Source organism: Carettochelys insculpta, chromosome 21 (genome assembly GCF_033958435.1).
Source record: "Carettochelys insculpta isolate YL-2023 chromosome 21, ASM3395843v1, whole genome shotgun sequence".
Lineage (NCBI taxonomy): Eukaryota > Metazoa > Chordata > Testudines > Carettochelyidae > Carettochelys > Carettochelys insculpta.
The window spans coordinates 7365680-7386489 of NC_134157.1; the positions used below are offsets into that span (position 1 = coordinate 7365680).

Genomic DNA, 20810 nt, shown 5'->3' on the forward strand with positions numbered 1-20810 from the left:
CGCAGCTTTGAAGTGAACACCCTGCCAGCAACAACAGGGATGAACGGATGAAATGCTATACAATGTGATGACCCTTATTTCTACGCTCCTGCCTTCAGAGTTGGGTCAGGACTCTACAGTTACAATGCTACTTCAGACTGACATTTCAGATTGCCATTCAGGAAACGTACAGTTTTTTTCAAATCCAAAGACTGTGAAATTGACCAAAATGGACTGAATGTGGTAGGGCCCTAGTTATGGATTAACCTCATTAAAGAACATTGTAGGGGACGCCTGTGCAAGAGCAGTGTTACAACTCACCAGCAAGGGTGCACTGGCAAGGCTGTGTGAGGATCCTAAGAATGGAACATTAAGAAAAGAACCTGGAAAGACTACCAGTTCTACTGCCTGTGGCAAATCATGAATAAAGTGACCTTCAGCGTGTGCTACAGACAAATATTCAGATATATCATCAGCAAAGAGTTTGGCTGGGTGAAAATAACGGGGTGCGCCTATTCACTGAGTTTCACTCTTCCACTCTTCTCTCCTTTAAATCAGAACTGATCTTGCACCAAACTTACTCCTGCCTCACTCTTCACAACTATGGGATTTGAAGACTCACCATTTCAAATCTCTTCCTTAGTACAATCAGATTTCTGTCCACACTCCCAGCTTAAACCCAATGACTCCTAATCTTCAGCCACACACCCGTGTATCAGCCTTTCCCCTGCTCACTATCCCCTTTCATTCTGCCACTACACATTCTAGACCCAAGCCAACTTTAGTTCTGACACCCTAATGCTACATCTACACTATTAGATAAAATCGAATTTAAAGCAGTTAACTCGATATTACCACGTGACTCTCTTCATTGTAAATACTATTAGCTTGATTTAGGGAGGATTTGTATCAATATCATAATATTGTCTGAACATGCTGGGTGTAGCATCAAGTTCAAATTCAAAAGTTCAATTAAAGGCCATTGTGGAAGTGCCACATCTTAAAATTGAATTTATTAGCCTCCAGGAGGGGTCCCGTCTATAACCCACAATGCCCCTCAGTGCTCTGCTCTGGCCCCTGCGCTCCAGGCGCACAGGAATTAGGTAACAGTAAGACCATGAATTTCAAATCAGGACCAAGAAGCCTGTGGCTATGGGGTCATGTTGTATTAGACCCCGAGAAATGTCATTCTTTCTTTGCTATTAGCACTGCGAGCACATCTACCCATTCATTACAGATAGCTCAAGCAGAGTTCATGGTTCTGCCTCTACAAGTATTTATTTTTTCTGCACTGCCTGGTGCCAGCCTCTGCCTGGTGCCAGCCGCTGCCCCGCTGCACCATGTGGCAGCAAGGCTGTTGTGGGGGTTGTGCTTGCATAAGTTCTTCCCAGCGGTTTACACTTGTGTGCATGAACACCCCTCCATCCCGCACAGGTGCCACACAGGGGCCCCCCAAGCCAGAGCCTTGCTCCCTTCTTTGTCTCTCTCTTTCTCTCTCTCTCCCAGACTAACTACTTTCGAATTCCCCATTCCAATTCAAAACCCTCAGGCTCCACCTCCCTTTTTGTCTGCAGTCCAGAGGTGTCACCTGGTTGCCTAGGTTACCCTCAGCAGGAACCCCACACCCTCTGTGAGTCACACACATACACACGTATCCCCCCACTACATCACAAAGACACACACTTGCAGATTTTTATGAGATCCTTGATTATTCAGTGACAGAGGAAAGATTTCTGTTAACTTTGCCATCTTTGTTGAGGCCCTATTTTGCCTTCCTTCTGACTGGAAAAATGGACATCTGCTTAACATGGGAGGAGAATGAGGGCAATGCAATGTGGGAAGATGATAGCAAAGACCAGCGAACATACCCAGAATGCTATGGGGATGAGGGAACTTCTCATAATGCACTACTGCAACAGTCGATGTTTGCCAATTGAGTGTGACAGCAATAAACTGACTTTGTGAGGAGCACCTGGTGAGATGAGGATAGTCAAATTCGAATTTATAAATTCCAGGGTTACAAAATCTATATTCATAAATTAGGTTTTACCTCATAGTACAGACGCAACCTATGATTACCCTTCACTGGTAATCTGCCACGTTCCTGAAGTAGGTCTCACCTGATCTGGCAGTTTCTGCTGGACAGAACTTCACAAGGTTCCAAGGGGCTTTTCTGTATCACTGATAAACCAGAATGACTTGAGTATCTTTCAGATCAGGCAGCAACCCCTGAAGTATGAGATTTAAGAGCAACAACCACCCCAGAAGAGGGTTACATGTGCAATGGATTGACTGAGCTATACTAGCAAAAGTACAAAGACATCCTGCTGAGTGTAGAACATGCTTCAGATTGAATCAGGGACAATATTTGCCCAGTTGAGGCAAGTTCTCTTTCTCTTTCATGCTGCTGCTTTGTCCATCCTTAGTGCAGTTGTTTGTGTCTGGAAAACTTATGTATGGAATCTCCAACTGCTACCTGATTTCATCTCTCAAAAGAAGCTCTTGTTGTGTTATATTGTTTCAAATATTCACTGGCAGAATTCTCTTTGGCAAGATAGTGTGGTCTAATGGTTAATGTCCTGGGTTGGGATTTATAACACCTGGATTCCTGGCTCTCTTGCTAATCTGCTTTCTGGCAGGGAACCAGTCTATTCATCCCTCCATTCACTCTTTTCCCTCCAACAATTTGTCTGTCTTGTCTTTGTAGTTTGGCAGCTCCTTGGGCTTATTACTGGGGGCAAGGACAACTTCGTCACTTGCAAATTAAGTCCTTCTGGCCCCACTGTTTTACAAATAATAAGTTTGCAAATAATTGGTTTTCACTGAAAGCATGTGATCTCTCCCCGCCAAACACTGAAAAAGAAATATATATGATGCTTGCATGTTTAGCACCCACAGAAATATGGGCATGTGTAAACCTGCTGTCACAGGCACCTCTTATTAAAACAAACAAAAAAAGTACAAAATGATACACTGGTGTCCCAAGACATTACAGAATCCCAAATACTAAATATAATGTTTGGACCATTACAGAGAAATACAGCATGCACAAGAGATGAAACATTCTCATGTACAAGTCTTACATATACAGGCCATTGGCTGTGCCACTAGCAAGTGGGGCTGGATGGTCTCTCAGACACTGTGCTATCTGAGCTATGAATGATCTGTAAATATTGTCAAATACTAAAGGCATCATTGTTTAAAAAATGCTGTTGGAAAGCTTTCTTTCCTGCTGTGCCCCCTTATAGAGCTACAAAGGGAAAAACCTGCCCTTGTGGAGAGGGATTGACTATAAAAGCATCTATCACTGAAAGCTACAAAGTTGGAAACATTCAAGTCAAACAAGTCAATGCAGGGTGTTTCTACGCTACACGAGTTTTTAGTGACAAGGCTGTGAATGCTTTTTGTTGACACTTTTGCCAATAAAATACTTTCACCCTCAACAAGTGGATTTCACTGTATTGTCAGGTGACCAGTCCTGCGAATAAAGCCGCAGTCACACATACACTTGCCATAGCAAAACCATGTCATTCACAGGGAAGGGTTGTTTAACAATGAACATAATCAATGAACAAAAAAGGGTTTCTAGAGCAAGTGTGAGCATAGGCACAGCCTAAAAGGTCTGATGTTCTTCCGCCAATTAGAACACAGGTAGAATTTGACCTTGCAAGGTAATGAGCACCTTCAACTTACATTCTGTATAATGCAAGTGAAGGGTGCTTATTATTTTACAGGCTGACAATAAGGCTATTTATTTCATATTTTACACTAGTCTATTAATACCACTTTGAACTTCCATATTGTTTTTCATGACCTCTCGAAGCCCTTTCCAAAGAGGTATTAATGTTATTTTCATTTTGCAGATGAGGAGGCTGGAAAAGAGAACCAAATTATGTGGAGATGTATATTGTATGCAACCACACTGTGGCCAAGGGAAGTCTACGAGACATAAATGGGAGCAAAGACTAAGTGACAAGGCCAAGATTCCCAAACAAATCAGTGGCAAAGCTAGAAACAGACTCCAAAAGTCATAATCTCCAGTCCCTGGCTTTAGACATTAAACCACAACATTGATTATTAAAGAGGGCTGCTCTTTCAACTAGACAATTAGTGGTGCACATATTCTTGCAATGATATCTGTAAGACCTCAAAGTGCTTTTGCCTTGGAAACATTCAGATGTGTAGACTGAGCCATCAACGGACAGATCTCATCTTCTGTGATGCCATCGGTGAGCAACTGAACCAATCCTTGATCTTCAGAGCCAATTACAGATGTGACATAAAAATCCACCAAACACTCACATATCATAACAATAAATTACATGGAGGCTTTGGCAGACAACATACTGGGAGGTTTCAGAACTCTCCAGACTGCAATATTCCACCGACCAAGAGCAAGAGTGAGAGATGCACATTTCATGCCAAGCAGTCTGAAAGCAAAGGAGAATTGCTTGAGCCAGTCCATTCAGAAAGCAGCCTGCTATTCAACAAGAGAAAGATATGCTTGAGAGGCAGACTGATGCATGCTTACACAAGAAGCAAGAGCCTTTTAAGAAAAGATGGCAGAAATAGATAAGAATGCAATGTGCATGATGTACTGCTGTCATTACGTCTCACATGCTCTCTGCAACCAGAACTCTACAGCTACTGCAGAGGAAACAGCACAGTGGAGAATATTTCGATCCAACAGCAAGCTCAGCAGAACAGACTCTTCTTCAAACCATTTTGGATGGTATTATTATCCCCATTTTACAGATAGGCTGTGTCTACACTAGCTCCTTACTTCAAAGGGAGCATGGTAAGTAGGGTGTCAGGAGATTACTAATAAAGTGCTGCGGTGCATATGCAGCACTTCATTAAGCTAATTGTCCCCATGGCAACTTTGAAGTGGTAAACTTCGAAGTGCTGGCTGGCTGGTACTTTGAAGTGTCTGGGCAACTTCCAAGCTCCTTTACTCCTCAAAATTTTGAGGAGTAAAGAGACTTCGAAGTTGCCCAGGCACTTCCAAGTACCAGCAGGTTAGCCGCGGCTACACGCTAGCCAGCATTTCAAAGTCTAACATTTTGAAGCTGCCACAGGGGAGAATTAGCTTAACCAAGTGCTGCATATGCACTGCAGCACTTCATTACTAATCTCCCGACATCCTTCTTACCATGCTCTCTTCAAAGTAGGGAGCTAGTGTAGACACACCCATAGGGAAACATACAAATGAAGTGGAAGGCCTTATGTCAGAGGCACAGCCAGGATTAAAAATCAGGACACCTCTCTACCTAACACTGGACTCATTCTGTCAGATCACCCTGCTGGTGGAGACAAAAATTACTTTTCTCGTATAGAGCAGTGTAGACATTTTCACCACAAATATCCTTCTCTCTAACTCTACCCCCTCTGAAATTATTAGTAGAGAGAATCCTCTGTTCTTTTCCCCAATCATAACCAAGGAGTCTCCACCTCCTTGTGCTCCAGTCAGTTTCTTCCTTAAAACAGACTTTGCAACACTGTCCTTCCATGTGACATCTCCGTTAAATTTTGTGCCACTTGGAGCTTACTCTGTCCTGCCTCACTCTTTTCCCCCATTGCCCGGGAAATGCCTGAGTTGTATTTTTTTCTGTATGAACTAAAAGACAAATACTTCCAGACAGAAACAGCAAGTTTTAAGTATGCAGAGGGCACTCAATAAATAACAAGACAGCTGAATGTCAAGTTGTGTTGACTGGGATTTGAAGAATTATGTCCACGCAATTTACCTGTGGTCAGTCTGTCATGATATACAGAAGAGCCATTAGCATAGGGGAGTGGAAAGAGAAATATACCACTGCCAGAGGAGAGTGAAATACTGCTAAAAATTAAAGAGGAGCACAAACTTCTCAAAAGTTTGGGAAGCCAGGATTTCACTGCAGCCCATTACAGAAATAAGGGCATATTTGTAGAGCTCCTATGTAGGGTTTTGCTTTAGCCCCATCTCTTGGTCTCTTTTCAGTGAGTAGCAGTCAAATTTCATGTATACTGAAAAATGCTCACCCACAAGATTGCCCAGTTTTGCCAGCAGCTTTCAAAAATCTCACCCGGGGGAAACTGCACTGCTTGCCAAACAAGTGAGTGAGCCTCCCTCTAGAACATTCACTACTTTGTTTTCAATTCTGGGCCAAAAAGCCATAGCACAGCAGGTGGATTTAAGTAACCTGGATTCTGCCTGCACTGGGAATGCCTGTGGTCCCTCTGGCGAGTTACAGGAATGAAAGGACTCTTCTAATGTATGACAGCCTCCCAAAACAGATTCTGTTTTCCAAGTTGGAGGAAGGATGGAGGAGAGTTGGGGGCCAGAGGAAGCAATATAAGGACATGCTGGAGGCACACATGAAAAAGTGCAGCATCGGTATCAACATTTGGGAGAACCTTGCCCAGGGCTGTCCATAGTGGGCAACAGCAATCTGTGAGGCAGTGGCACAATCTGAGAGGTCCCATCACAGCGCAGAAGAGGAGAGGTGGGGAAGGAGAAAAGAGCTGGAAAAACTACTCTGTGCCCCTCCAACAGCTACCAACACCTGTCCCTTCTGTTATAAGACCTGCTGTTCCAGAATCGGTCTGGTCAGCCATCTACAGAGTCACAAATAGGAGCGTGACATGAAGGCATCCTACTCATTATCAAGTGACTGCCAAGAGACGGAGCTTGCCTGTACACTGCTCCCCAGTCTCCAGCAGTTATAGTGCTAAATGCTCCAGCCCTTGCCCACTGCTTCCTCCACACCCCATCTGAGGGAGAGTGACTGAAGAGGAAGGTGTAGGGCCAGGTCTATGGTACTGAAATTCTCTCCAGAGTTATAGTGACCCCTTTGCTGTCTCTGCACACCAACAAAATGGTTTAGACTGGCTGGGACAGAGACCAGAATCTAACTTAAATCTTCCAAAGGAGTCACTCCAAAATGGAGCTCCAGTGGATTCATGAGCTAGGAGTCCTGTAACCTCCACTCAGGCTGATGTTGATGGATTTATGTGACCACAGATTACTCATGTTGCAGGATCAGACCTTAACTTGAAAACTGCCAGCATGACTGTGTCTACCCAAAAGGTTTTAGTAGAGGATCATCCCAAATCAGAACTCCAAATCAATCCTTCAAATCCTGGGGATGTTTAGACATGACTCCAGACACAAACAAACAAAAAAATGGCCCTGTCCTGGCTTCTGAAGGGAGCCAAACCAGAACCATGAACACAGGTAAATCAGAGAAAGCTTATATCTAGGCCCAACATTTGTGGCTCGGACTGACAACTTGGTTCTGGAGATCTCTGATACCTTCAAGTAACTGGGAATGCAGATAAACTCAGACCGTATGGTGGTGGGATTAGTGTAAATATATTGATCAGTCATGTAGACAGAAATGCATGATATACACTTATGTTAGAGAACAGAATCAACCTTTGTTGAATTAACTATGAATTTCAGATACCCAGAGTTCGTTTCACACGGTGCTATGTGGGCTACCACAACCATTAGAAGTACCTTTGGTTTTTTTTTTTTCCTTTTGGGGCTTGGAATCATTATTGGGCTGACACTTCCTTAAAAGTGAATTGATGTTAGAAGCAGCTTGTGTCTCTCCTCCATCCCCATTCCCCTTAGATGGACTGAGAGACACACTGTGAGAGACATCCATAAACACATGAGCAGTAGGAAATATCCAGTAACTCTGCTGGGTCCAAATCCCAGCCTGAGACCAAGTCTATGACTGCCTTTCATTAATTACCTTCTGGACTTCCTCCTGGGGTTTGTGTTTGTAAACAGAAGAGGCAATATTTTTACTGGATTCTGGACATGAGAGGAAAAAAAGTTCAGGGCCACAAGACTTGAGCTGAGTTTACATATGTTTGTTGTCAGGACCACAAAGGGCTTATTGTGTGAACTGTAGAGGGCATGATTTTACAAGGCTAGTGGGAATATTATAGGTACATGAAGAAAATGCTCCAGAAAAACAAAACAAAACAAAACAAAAAAGCCAACCTCATTCTGAACAAATGCTTCCCACTGCATCACCAGAATGAACACCTCGCCCCAATTAAATCATCCTCAGCAAAGAAAAAGTCTCAGGGAAACCTAGGGGCTACAGTCTTGGGTACATTTACTCCCTGTTGAACCCTATGCATCTAGGCCCAAAACTATGCTAAACAGGTGTAAATCTAGAGCCTCTGCTTTGACCTCTGCTTCAGGTGACTTCCTCCAGCTATACTTTGATGTAATTTCCAGCAGATTCCGGCTCTCACTGGTCATCCTTTCCTGTGCCCAACGCATGGTTTACAGTCCTGTGCATAGTGCACTCGGTCAACTTTCAGCTTTGATTTCCAGTTTCTGTCTCTTCCTTAATATTGCCATTCAAGAGCTCAGTTGAGTGAAGGCTCAAATTTTTGACTTATTTACATTGAAACAGATAATTAAACTCTTGCTGGAGAAGGGTGTTATTCTGACAACCCCAAAGATGGAGACCTGCTGTTTATCCATACAACTGATGTATGAGACATATAGTAATAATGCAACTTTCCCTTGCATCAACCTCCATTCTAATTGGGAGAGACCTCTCTGGTGTTTTCTAATGGCTCATTCTATCCTTAGCTCTGTGTTGATACTGCTGACAAAAATGTAGTTGTTCAGGGGTTTCTGGACAATATCTGCACTAAGAATTGGACTGTGACCCATCCATCCTGTGATAGAACAGCCATCAGATGGGAGAATGTATTAACCAGACCCATATTTGAATCAATGAGAAGCAGCAAAGGGATCCAATCCACTGACAATCCCCTAAACTATTGCTGACTGGATTTCCAAACTGCTCTGCACCCAATAATTACCATTGTGAATAATGGGTGCTACTGGGTGCTAAACTCTTGAAAATCTGGCCCATAATCTGAGCCTATTTGTTTAGAATAGGGCTCATAAAATGGGTAGAGGGTAAATACTTTTACCTCATATTTCTGAGAGAGCATATCAGCAAATGACATAGTCACAGATGCACAGAATAAACCAATGATTTCCCCAAAGTATTAAACTGTCCTGTTTTAACTACAGATGGGCCTGATGGGAGAAGCTGCAGTTGGATCTGTACTTCTCCCAAGTTCAGGGGCTGGCCCATGTTAGAAATCACAGCAGGCAATTGGGATCTAAACATCCCCAACATTTACAGTGTTTGGATCTGGGATTTTCATTCAAGACAAATCTCTGATTTTCTGTTACCCATTCCCAAACTCTTCCAGTCCCTTCTCTCATTCGTTGCCACTATGCTAAACTAAGTGATGTTAGAAACAATGATTTTGCATCAATCTTCACTCAAACTGTCCACCTTACCAACATGTATCGACCTCATAACATCTGAGCATGGGTGGGGAAAAAGTTAGACATAAATTTATAGACAGAGCCATGACTTTAAATGAAGCAGAACCCAGATAAAGAAATAACATATGATACCACTGGAAAGAGTGAAAACAGCAGACGAGGAGCCATGATTTCTGGGTTCTATTCCTGGATCCATCATTGACAATTTATCTCATTCTTCCCCAATCACAGCACCTCCGTGCCTCAATTTTCCTGCCTGTAAAAGGAGGTCAATGCCAATATCATAGTTGTTGAGTGTATCATTGTTTGCAGAGTGCTCTGAAGTTCCCAAATGGCCAGGACAGTGTATAGAATTGCATAGTTATTGTTATTACAAAAAAAAAGTCTAAGTGAAAAATCCCCTACATTCAAAACTAAATGAAACTGCCAATAAGGAAATATATGGGCACCTCCTTTCTCCCCTCTCATTATTTCCCTCAAGTCTTGCTCCCTTAAATGGATTTATTTGAGTCCTCTCCTAGCTCTGAGTGCTTGATCTGTCTGAAGGTACATCTAAGCACCAAGAGAGAAGGGGAAACAAAGAAGAAATGGAGCCAGCAGCTGATGTATTTGTGTCTGGTGCAGGCCTGCTCTTTGCACAATCCCCCCCCACCCCCAAAACCCTGGGAATTGGATGGAGGAGAAGGGGATGAGCAGGGGAGTGGGAAATTCAGGTGAAAAAAAAAGCAATCTCATGCATGTAAAGATAAGGAGAATAAGAAATATGAAAGAGAAGGAAAAACATAGTACAGTTGAACCTGTCTCGTCCAGCACCCTCAAGACCTGACCTGTGCCAGATGAGACAATTTTGTCAGACTATGGGAGGTCAATATTGTCTAGCAGCATTACCAACACTTCCACTGCTTACTGGGCTCCTGAAATTCATTTAAGGGTAAATTAGAGCTAAATAACAGCACCGAACACTGAGAGCCTGGATTTGTGGCTGTAAACAAACTTTATGGGACCACGGGAAACTTGGCCACACCCATGATAAGTGGTCATCCTGCTAACTAAAATCACGCTGGATTACGGATGTTGCCGGATGCAAGAATTACAGATTAGAGAGGTTCAGCCTGTCGTGAACAGGAAGGAGAATAGATAAACAGACCTAAATCTAATTCACAAGCAGGAGGTGAGGCAAGCCTACCAGCCCTTGGGAGTTAATTGGCCCAGGACAGATTGGTCTTCTACTCTAAAGCACTAAACTTTATGCTTTTGTGAAGAGGTGCCCTATCTCCTAATAGCACCCCGACTCTCCCTCATGCCATCACCCTATGCGTCTGTTTCACTTCATCCCTATCTTTGCCAGGGTGCAGCCAATTCAAGTGACTGCTTGCTCCATATGCATATAGCATTAGGGTGGATATGAAACTGGATATGATAAATAATTCCAGGAAGGCACCAACACACACTTTCCCACACTCACCATGTAAATTTTAAACAAGGACCTATGAAGATAGGCTGAGGGATTTGAGTTTGTTTAGTTTACAGAAGAGAAGACTTAGGGGTGATTTAATCGCAGCCTTCAACTTCCTGAAGGGGAGCTCTAAAGAGGAGGGTGAGAAACTGTTCTCAGTGGTGTCAGATGGCAGAACAAGGAGTAACGGCCTGAAGGTAAAGAGAAAGAGGTGTAGGTTAGATATTAGGAAAAACTACTTCACCAGGAGGGTGGTGAAGCATTGGAATGCATTGCCTAGAAAGGTGGTGGATTCTCCATCCCTCAAGGTTTTTAAGTCCCGGCTTGACAAGGTCCTGGCTGGCATGACTTAGTGGGGGTTGATCCTGCTTGAAGCAGGGGGCTGGACTCAATGACCTCCTGAGGTCCCTTCAACCCTTTGATTCTGTGATTCTATGAAAAGCTTTTATGCACCAAGCTAAAAAATGCCGCTCCAGATTTGGGTCATTACAACCATGTGCTGAAAGATGAACAGAATTTTGGAGAACTCAAGGTCATTGAAGAAATTATATTCACTTAGCAGGACTGGGTAGATGCAATAATATCTTTTATTGGACCACAATTTTTGTGGGTGTCACAGATAAGCTTTCCAGCTTTTACAAAGCTCCAGTAAAAGCTACTACCTTCTGCACCTTGTTTCTGTAATACTCAGGGAGCAATAGCACCATATATATAGCGTCTGCCCAACAGACAAAAAGTAAAGAGACTGAAACTCTGCCTGTCAGGAAGGAAATAAGGTGGAATCACAGACCCCAGATAATCAGAGATGAATCCAGAACATGATGGTGATGAGAGGGTGGACAGGAAGGTTACACATTTACATCATATAGCTGACCTGAAAGTTGGATGGTATGTTCTGAATAAATACTTAACAGTGAAAAAAATAGTTTGGAGGCGACAGAGCCTCTGAGCACTTGTAGTGGATTACAACAAAAACTAAACTAACCAGAGTCCTTTCCCCTCGCCAATTATTCTGAGGTGAAAGCTTTGTGATTTTCCCCTTCTGGTCTGGCTCCTATATGCAAAACAAGACAGGGCAAATGGTCACAGAGAGCTAGCCATCAAAACAAAAAGCGGTCAAGTAGCACTTTAAAGACTAGCAAAATAATTTATTAGGTGAGCTTTCGTGGGACAGACCTACTTCTTCAGCTCTAGGAAAATCACTAATTCATGGGTCGGCCCCACAAAAGGCCCATGAAAGATCATCACTTAATAAATTATCTTGTTAGTCTTCAAAGTGCTACATGGCTGTTTTTTTCTTTTGTGAAGACATGGCAGGAAATCAGTGGATGTTAATTATCCTTCGGGGAAGAGAAAGGGAGACAAGACCCAGAAAGGCCTCTTTAAAACCCTATACCCCACTTCCACCAATCCTACTGATTTTCCTTTGACTTCTGTGGTCTCTGGATGAGGTTCCTCATCACAGATCCCCAACTGGTGTAAACAGAAGTCAATGGAACTATGGTAATTTGCCCCATTTAAGCATCTGGCCCACTGTATTTCTGTGCTTGGATGATTTCACCTTTAGATATAGTGTCTCTAGGGTCAGGGTCAGTCAACCTTTTTCAGATGGAGCAGTACTTTGCTGTGCACAAAGTTCTATTACGATCAACCTGAGTAAGCGTGGCAAAATCTGAGATTCTGGGAACTGTCTCAAGCTCTCTCTTGTTTTCTTTTCTTCCTGTGGACTAACCTCCTTTTTTTTTTCTTCACTGCTTTTACACTTTTCACAGATTTTCCTCCCCATAGGCCATTGTAATAATGCCCTCTTTTATGTATGGCTTTGTGAAGCTTGAAATGTATATCAAACACATGCGTTAAATGAAACCCTCCGAGTTTACAGGATCCTTCACTTGTGTCAAACAATTTAGAAGAATAAACAAGCTTTCTTTCCTTTATGACTGGAGTTTAAATGCTCTATTGATCTGAGAAAAATCAAAGGGGCTTTGGGAATTGTGTGTGTGTGTGTGTGTGTGTGTGTGTGTGTGTGTAAGGGAAAGAGAGAAGAATAGAAAGGGGGTTAGAGGTGAGAAGGAATTGATAGAAGAAGAGCCAGGGATTTTTTTTTCCCATACAGAAAACTGGAATAAAACAAGAGAACGAATTTGCATCTCAGTTACGCCAATGTAAGGGAATTGCTACAGATTTAGACTGGCATCAATTCAGAATCAGGTAGTTAAATTTATGTTTTAGATGTAACAACAAAGAACAAATATGGAAATAGTCATTTATTGTCCCAGACAAAGCTGTAACAAGCCTGTAGTGCACAGGGCTGTGACTATGAAATACTGCAGTTTTTAAATATGTAGAATAGTAGGATTGGTATTATCTCATATTTCCAGGCTAGTATTTTGTGGAAAAGATGGGTATGAAAGATGCATAATGCTACACAGAGAATCTCTTCAGCGTTATTTGGGATGTAATGAGAAATTTAAGAAAGAAAAGACATTATTCATATTATTGATTTGTGTTCCGTGGTGCCTAGAGGCCATACCATAGAACAGACCCCATTGTGCCTGCATATGAACAAATGTATAACAAAGACTGCAACAAGGAGCTTACAATCTCAATAGACAAGACAGACAAAGGGACAGGAAAAAGAAAATAATATCCCCATTTCACAGATGGTGACTAAGGCTATGTCTAAATTGCTGATAATTGTCATCTAAAGATATGCATATTGCGCAATACATTTGCATATCTCCTGCCAACAGTTTCATTGGGAGAGGCTTTACTGACATTTGACCTATCCACATGGGACCAAATGTTGGGAAAATCCCCTCTGTCAACATACCCCTTCTACTTTGTGGATGTTGGCAGAAGGCTCCCAGAGTGACAGACTTCTGTTGGGAGACCTCGAGGCTCCCAACAGAAGCTTGGAATCTAGACATAATGTTAGTGATTCCCTTATACACAAGGTTTTCCCAGGATCCAGCTGCCTCTACAGGCCTGCTCCTTAACAGCTGTCACCCAGACTCCTGTTCTTCTTTGTGTTTCCTTAAGCCCATAGTAGAGAGCCCAATTCCAAGTTGCTCTCCAACCTGTGTCCCTGTAGTTCACTTTCTACAGAACTCCCTCTCAGGATTAGGCTACACAGCAAAAGCAGTGTGGACGCAAGCTTGAATGTAGCTAGAGTGGGTACGAGCGGTACAGACAGCACAGTTTGGACTTCTGGGCAGGAGTAACAGCCTAGCACAGACTCTGGGCACATATTCAGTTCACTAGCCTGCTCCAAATCCTGTGCTGTGCTCCCATTACTACTGTGATTACCCACTCTAGCTGGATTCAAGCTGGCTGAGGTAGACTAGCCCAAGCAGCCCTTTTGCTGTGTAGATGTACTCTCACCGAGTCATAGGCTTGTCTTCGGGAGTGTAGTCCTGTCCAGTGTTCCCTGTAAGCTGAGCATTTGGGTGGCCACCCTGGAGAGATCCAGGTGTCACCGAACTGATTAGCAGAGTGCCCACAGACCTCCCACAGCCAACAGCATGTGTTTCTATTGGTGGTACACATGGCACATGCCATGGTGCACATATTCCACCCCATATGCAAAAAACAGAGGGAACACTGGTCCTGTCATAAGCTCTGGGGACAAAATCTATGTGGGACTTGAGGGAACCAGCTCATCCTGTGAGAAACCTCAGCATTTGGGAACCTTATTTTACCACACTTCACATATGCACAACCCCCTCCCCCACACCTACCACCATCACCAGTGTTCCACCCTCATTTACCATTGCTCTATGTATCAGTGAAGCCAGGAGGCAGCCTCTTTTGGAAACAATTTGCAAATATAGCAGTCTGGCTGCTTGAGTAGGAAGCAGAACAGAAATGTTAGGACCTTCAAATCCTCTCTGGGTTCTAGAACTCCATGTGTTCTGGAGGTTTCAGGATCTTTTTTCCTTTACCCAGTTGTACTTTGCCTCCACTGGGTGGAGGGGAGAGATAGGTAAAGGGAAAAAAAATTAAAACTCTCACGGCATGAGTTGCTGTCTTCTCTCATCCCCCTCCCTATTTCTGCTGTCAAAATGAAATAAATCAAAAAAGCACCAAAGTGTTTCTTAAATGAAAAGACATCAGGGGCTCATTTGAAATCCTCTCCTAGTGGACAGGTAGCTACTGCATGAAACTGCCACCAGAACTGGTGCTAATTATTTGAATGCAGAGCAGAGGCGCTGAGAATACAGTGAACTACAGAGTAAGACCTCTTCATCCTCTCACCCTGCAGGTGGTTGATTCAAGTCAGGGTTTGCCTACATTAGCAGAAAGTCCCACAGCTTGCTAAGGTGTACCTACTACGCAGATGAACAGATAAATTCATTGTATATTGGTTGTCCTACTCAGCAACTTTCTGGTCTGTTCCTTATACCAGGCCCAGCACCTTGGCCTGAGAACACCCTCCAGAAACGCAGTTAGTGATGGGATTAGAACTTGTGACAGGTGGTTCTTCCTCTAGTCGCAAAAATTATTTAATTTAAAATATCCAAAACCACTGCAACATCCAGGGAAGTGAACAGCTGCAGACTGTTGAAGAACAAAAGATGCGTCGTCATCTGTCTGTTTTGGTATTACATTACCTACCTATCTGTTTTGCATGGGGGAGTAGTGGAACAGCATCTGTGCAGAAGCAGTAACTCAGTTGAAAGCTCACCTGCTAAAACATCAGCTTGCTAAAAACAGCACCAACACTGCATCCCACCCATTGACTGCAATGGCAGTGTAGCAGTGTGACAGCAGATTAATTATAGGAGGAAATCAAACGTGAACGAAATTCTTTGATGTGCTCTAACACTGCTGTTTGAACACTGGAGAGCTACTTCCAATCACTTGTGTACCTCCAGATTAGCCCACTTGTGGAAACCCTGCAGGAGGCATTTCTCCTGGGCTCACTCTACACTGAGACTATGACTTTAAAAAGAGCTCCACAGTGCTGGTTTTGGCATTTCTTCCCCTTTGGAGTCTGCTGCCGTTATATGAGTGGAGTGAAGTTAGGAAAACACAGGCACTCCCTGACTTATGAAGCTTGGGATCATCCTCTCTGTTGGCAGCCAGAGGGACAGAGACAGAGAGGGTGTCAGTGTGAGAGAGAGAGTGAAAGAAAAAAAAGAAAACAAAACACAAATGACTTTCCCTCTCTGGAGCAGGCATGCCTTTTTACTACCGCTCCCACATCTGATCATTCACACAATCCTTTCAGCTCCTACCTATTAAAGAGTCAACGTCACACTGCTAATAAAACTCAGACCATCCCACTCTTGAGCTCTCTACCAACAACACACACGCAGACAGGAACAAGCAAGGAGGAGCCCGTTTCTTAGGGTGGAAATGTAATTCCATTGTCAAACTGGACTGTCTTTGGGTCTGACGGAAGCTGGGTCGATTGTGCATTGCCGTCTAAGTATTGCACTGAGTTTAAGCAATCCAACTGGATTAAAGGTCACCCTCATTTAAAGTGGTTAAATTAACGCCTCGGTTGTTGCACCAGAGATGCCTCCAGATGTAGAAAGGGCTGCATTGGAGATGTTTGCTGTCTTTAAAAGCAAACATAAACCAAAGAACACTGGCTTTGAACATGTGTGGGGGTGAATGTGTTCGTGATGTGGGAGGTAGGTGTATGCCTCTGCAAATGCTGTGCAACTTGATTGTATGGGGTTTGTGAAGTTGCCTGTGCTGCATCTAGGCTTGTTGCATGGGCTGGTGTAGCGAAGGGATATTCCATGCTCTGAGTCTGCCTTTGGGCAATGGAAGCTGGGTTTTTTTCACAATACGTATTAGTGGGTCAAACAGCAATTTTCTCAACCGCTTTGCTTCACAAAATGCCAGAACCGATATCAACGAAGTCAAACAGGGCAGAAATAACATCACCGCAAACCAGCATGAAAATTGGCAGACGCTGGCACTGAGGGCCGCCTACCCTCAGAGAGAGGGGGATGGCCCACAGCGATGACTAACCAGTATAGTAGCGCTATAAAATTAGGCGGTTACAAAAATAAATTGAATACTGCAGCAAACAGTGACGTAAGGCGATGTGGCTTCTGAGAAGCACCGGAGCTCTCTTTAGCATATAATAGCTGAGCAGTGCCTTCACTCTCAGGGCTCACCTCGAGAAGCTGATGGCAACCTGGATTCTACCCGAGATTTAGAATGAATGAACTCAGTGCACATACATTCTGCTTGATAGGAACACCGCTGACTATCCCCAGCAAATGGAGCCAAAAGATCCTGGGCTGAAGGGGGCAGGGGCGGGGTTGGATTGAGGAGGAAGGGCAGAGGAACTGATGGGAAGACACTGAAGAAAACGAGAAGTTTCATTTCATATAGGTAATGTTCTGCCTTTCATCCAGTGCAACCCTCCCTGCTCTCCACAACATATCGATGGTAAAGACACCAACAAACTCCAGGGGCCAAGACTGCCGCTTATATCAGCAGTGAATTTGGCCCCACCTCCCCTCCCATTTTAACGGCTAGACAGACTACTGAATTCTGAGGGCGGAGGGGTAGGGGGTCCCAATGTGACTCCCAGGATAGAATGAGATTCCTAAATCTGTCATATCTAAAACAAGTTAAAATGAGAGAGCCAAGTTTTTGGCACCTAGAACCCTTGATTTGCTCATTCAGGGAAGAGTCTAATCTCTCCTAAGCTTGCCGCAGGTCTGGGAGACAGTTAGTGTGTGGAGGATACTCCAATTGAATTCCTCCTTGGCTCTATTCCAGGTGTTTACACACACAGCAAAACCTGGCTCCTCTTCAACTAGGCGAGGTGGAGTTTAAAAAAAAAAAGAAAAACCAACAACATTCTCTGGAGTAAAGCTACAAGCTTTATGGTTCTAAAGTGGGCATTTTTCTAACGGAATGTTAGTTCTGTGCATAAAAGGGGTCAGGTGTTTTACAAGAGCAACAACTCAACCTCCCCAAATCAATGAAAATATTATATTTTACTACTGACAATCTGCATGTGTGTGTGTGTGTGCGTGTGCGTGTGTGTCTAGATTCCTGATCATGCGAATAATGACATCTAGTAAAATAGTGATTCCATCTTTGGATTAAATAAGTCTATATATTTGCTTTGCATTTCCACTGACAATATCTATGTAAACCTAGACTCTGTCTTTTCCCACTTGAAAGGGAAGCAATTTCAGACCTGCTGCTGTAAATCATGATTAGGAATAAGGGAGGAGGGGGAATAATAAATAATGGGGAATGGTGATAATCTAATCTCTTCCTTGCCTGAGATCACTCATCCCTCCTTCCTAGTTGGACTCGCTTTTTTCCTTACCATAGGCAGAAGGAAATACAATCTAGGCTCAATGTCTCACATGCACCGTATTTGCCGCCTTAAAAGTGTACACAACATCTGGGCACAGGGGAAAATTAAAGCAATTTGCTGCTGAGACTGCTTTGTTTCTGTTTTGCTTTGTTGTTGTTTTTTTTTTCCTGAGAAGGAAGATACTTTCTTGAGTGACAACAATCCCACAGGTCAAGTATAGTGCAGTCAAGAGAAAGGAAAGAAAAGATTGGAATGTGGCAGTGGAGCAGGAGGAAAGCAGCCCTAACTGTTGATCAGTGACTATATCAAGAAAAAGAAAAGCATCTGCTGAGCTCTTGTAGGAAATGACTCCACTTAAAGGGGAAAGGGAAACCCTCACTGTCTCTTTAAGGCATCCTACCACATGGAAAAATTATACTTGCAGGGAATCTCCTTGCCAAAAGAACTGTAAAATACGTCCTCTTCTTTGCTGCCCCCCACCCCATCCTCCTTCTCCTCCCGTTTGCTTTGGTTTAAAGGGTATTTCCATTTTCTGCTGCTTCCTTCAGAGCAAAGATGAATGTTGCAGCACTGAGAAGAGTTTTTAAACCTTTCACTTTGTCAAAAGTATCCAATTTTATGGCAGCTTCACTGCACTTTGGCACTAAAGAAGAGGGGAGGAGGGGGAAAGAAAAAGACCACAAATTCCTGATAGGGTAATAACTTTTAAATAAGAAAAGGGGGGTATTCTGAATTATTGTCAGGATGGGACAGTTTAGGTCAGTGACTGGTCTCAGTACTAAAAAATGTCATAGGGCAGTATGACCTTGCAATCATGTATGCTGCACTTGTGATTTTGAAGAGGAGAAAAAAAATGCTAGAAACATCCTCTACATGCTGTGCTAGAAAAGTACTAGCTGAGTGTTGAGGGGCTGGGAACTTTATGAACTAAATTTGGCTACTGAAGCTCCACAATAGCCAAAAGTTCCTTTACAGCTCTTTGGAGCCACATACTAACCTAGTGTCTAAAAAGGTAACTGCTGAAATAGACTGAAAAGCTAATCAAATCCAAGGAAACTGAACAGGATCCTCACAAGCACATCCCCACACAAACAAATGACCCGTTTTTTTAACACACACGCTTTTCTGACAGTTATATTCTGCATTACCAAATTAAATGAAAAAGATATAGAAAAGTACTCGCCTTCCCATTTGTACATTGATTTAAAATAAAGAGGCTATTTGGAATAATGCCATTGCCTCCGGCAAAAGTTTACTTAACTTTTACGCACGCATGCACGCGCGCGCACACACACACACATACCACATGCACGCTCTGTTTTTCACTTTCTTTCTTTCAGATCGTTTGCTGAGTTTCTAGTTCATCAAATCTAGAGATATCGCTAATAAACACATAGACGTGTTTATCTACATCAATAAATGTATATGCACATAGATGTGTACACACACGTATATATCTATACACCCACATTGAAATGTGCATTCACACACATTATACACACCCACCCGTACCTACACTTGGCTGTTCTGCAGCCTTTCGAAATATAAAAGGATGCTACAGGCATCAGGAGCTACCTACCTGCAATGACAGCTGGTGATCTCTGTCCTCCTTCAGCTCTCAGCCAAACTTGCAAAGTGAAGGCATCTCTGGGCAGCTCAATATCTGCTTTCAGTCGCAGCTGATCACCTTGTCCACTGAAATAGAGTGCCCTGCTTAGGGTAAGGGAATCCCCTTCGCCCTTTGCCTCCCGCTGTTGCCTCCTGCGGGGCACAGTCAGAGGCTCCAGACTAGCAGTGGAACGCCTGCCTCGGGCTAACCTGGTGGCACAGGTGCCCGGGGCGGTGTAGCGGATCTGGCGGGTGTGCCTGGTGTCCCTTCTTGCCCTGCGGGAGCGCTCGTCCATCCCACATTCGGGTCCACTGGCTAGGGCTGTACAAAGAAGCGCAAGAGGCAGCAGCAAACTCCAGAGCTGCATTTCCAATCTTCCCCCCCCTTCTCCCCTGCAAATCCTCCCGATCTGCCAGCTTTGGGCTCCTCCTTGCCTTGACTTTCTTCTCCTGTTCACCCTTCTTGGGTATTTGCTCTTTTTATAACCCTTCTCAGTTGCTTTTCCTTTTCTTTTTTTCTTCCTTTCTTCCTTTCTTTCTTTCTTGCTTTCTTGCTTATAGATTTTTTTTCTTTTCAAAATCAAACATTAAAAAACAAAAACAAAACTCCTCCTTGGTTTAAATGTATTTCTCTGTTCTTCCTACTCTGTCTTCTTCTCCTCTATCCCTCCACAGCTGGAATTCCTCTCTCTCTTCTTTTCTCTGCTGGATTTTCTTCCCTTTATTTTTTTTCTTCTTTTAAAAAAAAAAAAAAGCTTTCTCCAAGACACAGACCCACTGGTTTCCCTCCCCCCAAAAGATGCTCTAATCTATTTATTTTTTGGCTCCTTTATAACTTAAGCCACAACCCCCTCCTTTCCCCCAACCTCTCCCCCCTCCCTTCTCCACAAAATGAAAGAAAAGAGAAAAAGCCCCTCAGAAGATGAGTAAACAAGAATATGCTAATCTACTCTAGGGTGCTCCACCTTCCCAATTGAATGATTCCCATTAAAACTGCAGGGATCATGACTAATCAATCAGCTTGAAGGGGAAGATAGCTCCAGCGTCTCAAACACTTTTGCTGATTTCTTTTTTTCCTCTTCTTTCCTTCCCTGCTGCTCTTTTTCCTCCACTCTTTCCTCCTTTATTTATTTTTTCAAAAAAGG

General features: G+C 43.4%; 1 protein-coding gene across 1 annotated transcript in view; it reads right to left on the reverse strand.

The window, feature by feature from the left end:
* The window catches only part of PAPPA (pappalysin 1), a 248149-nt gene extending 227710 nt beyond the window's left edge, over positions 1-20439 (reverse strand). Inside the window, exon 1 of the mRNA XM_075015238.1 lies at positions 19637-20439. Within this exon, the coding sequence (XP_074871339.1) occupies positions 19637-20033 (397 nt within the window). The 5' untranslated portion in view covers positions 20034-20439. The remainder of the gene's footprint in view (positions 1-19636) is intronic.
* Positions 20440-20810: the final 371 nt, after the last annotated feature.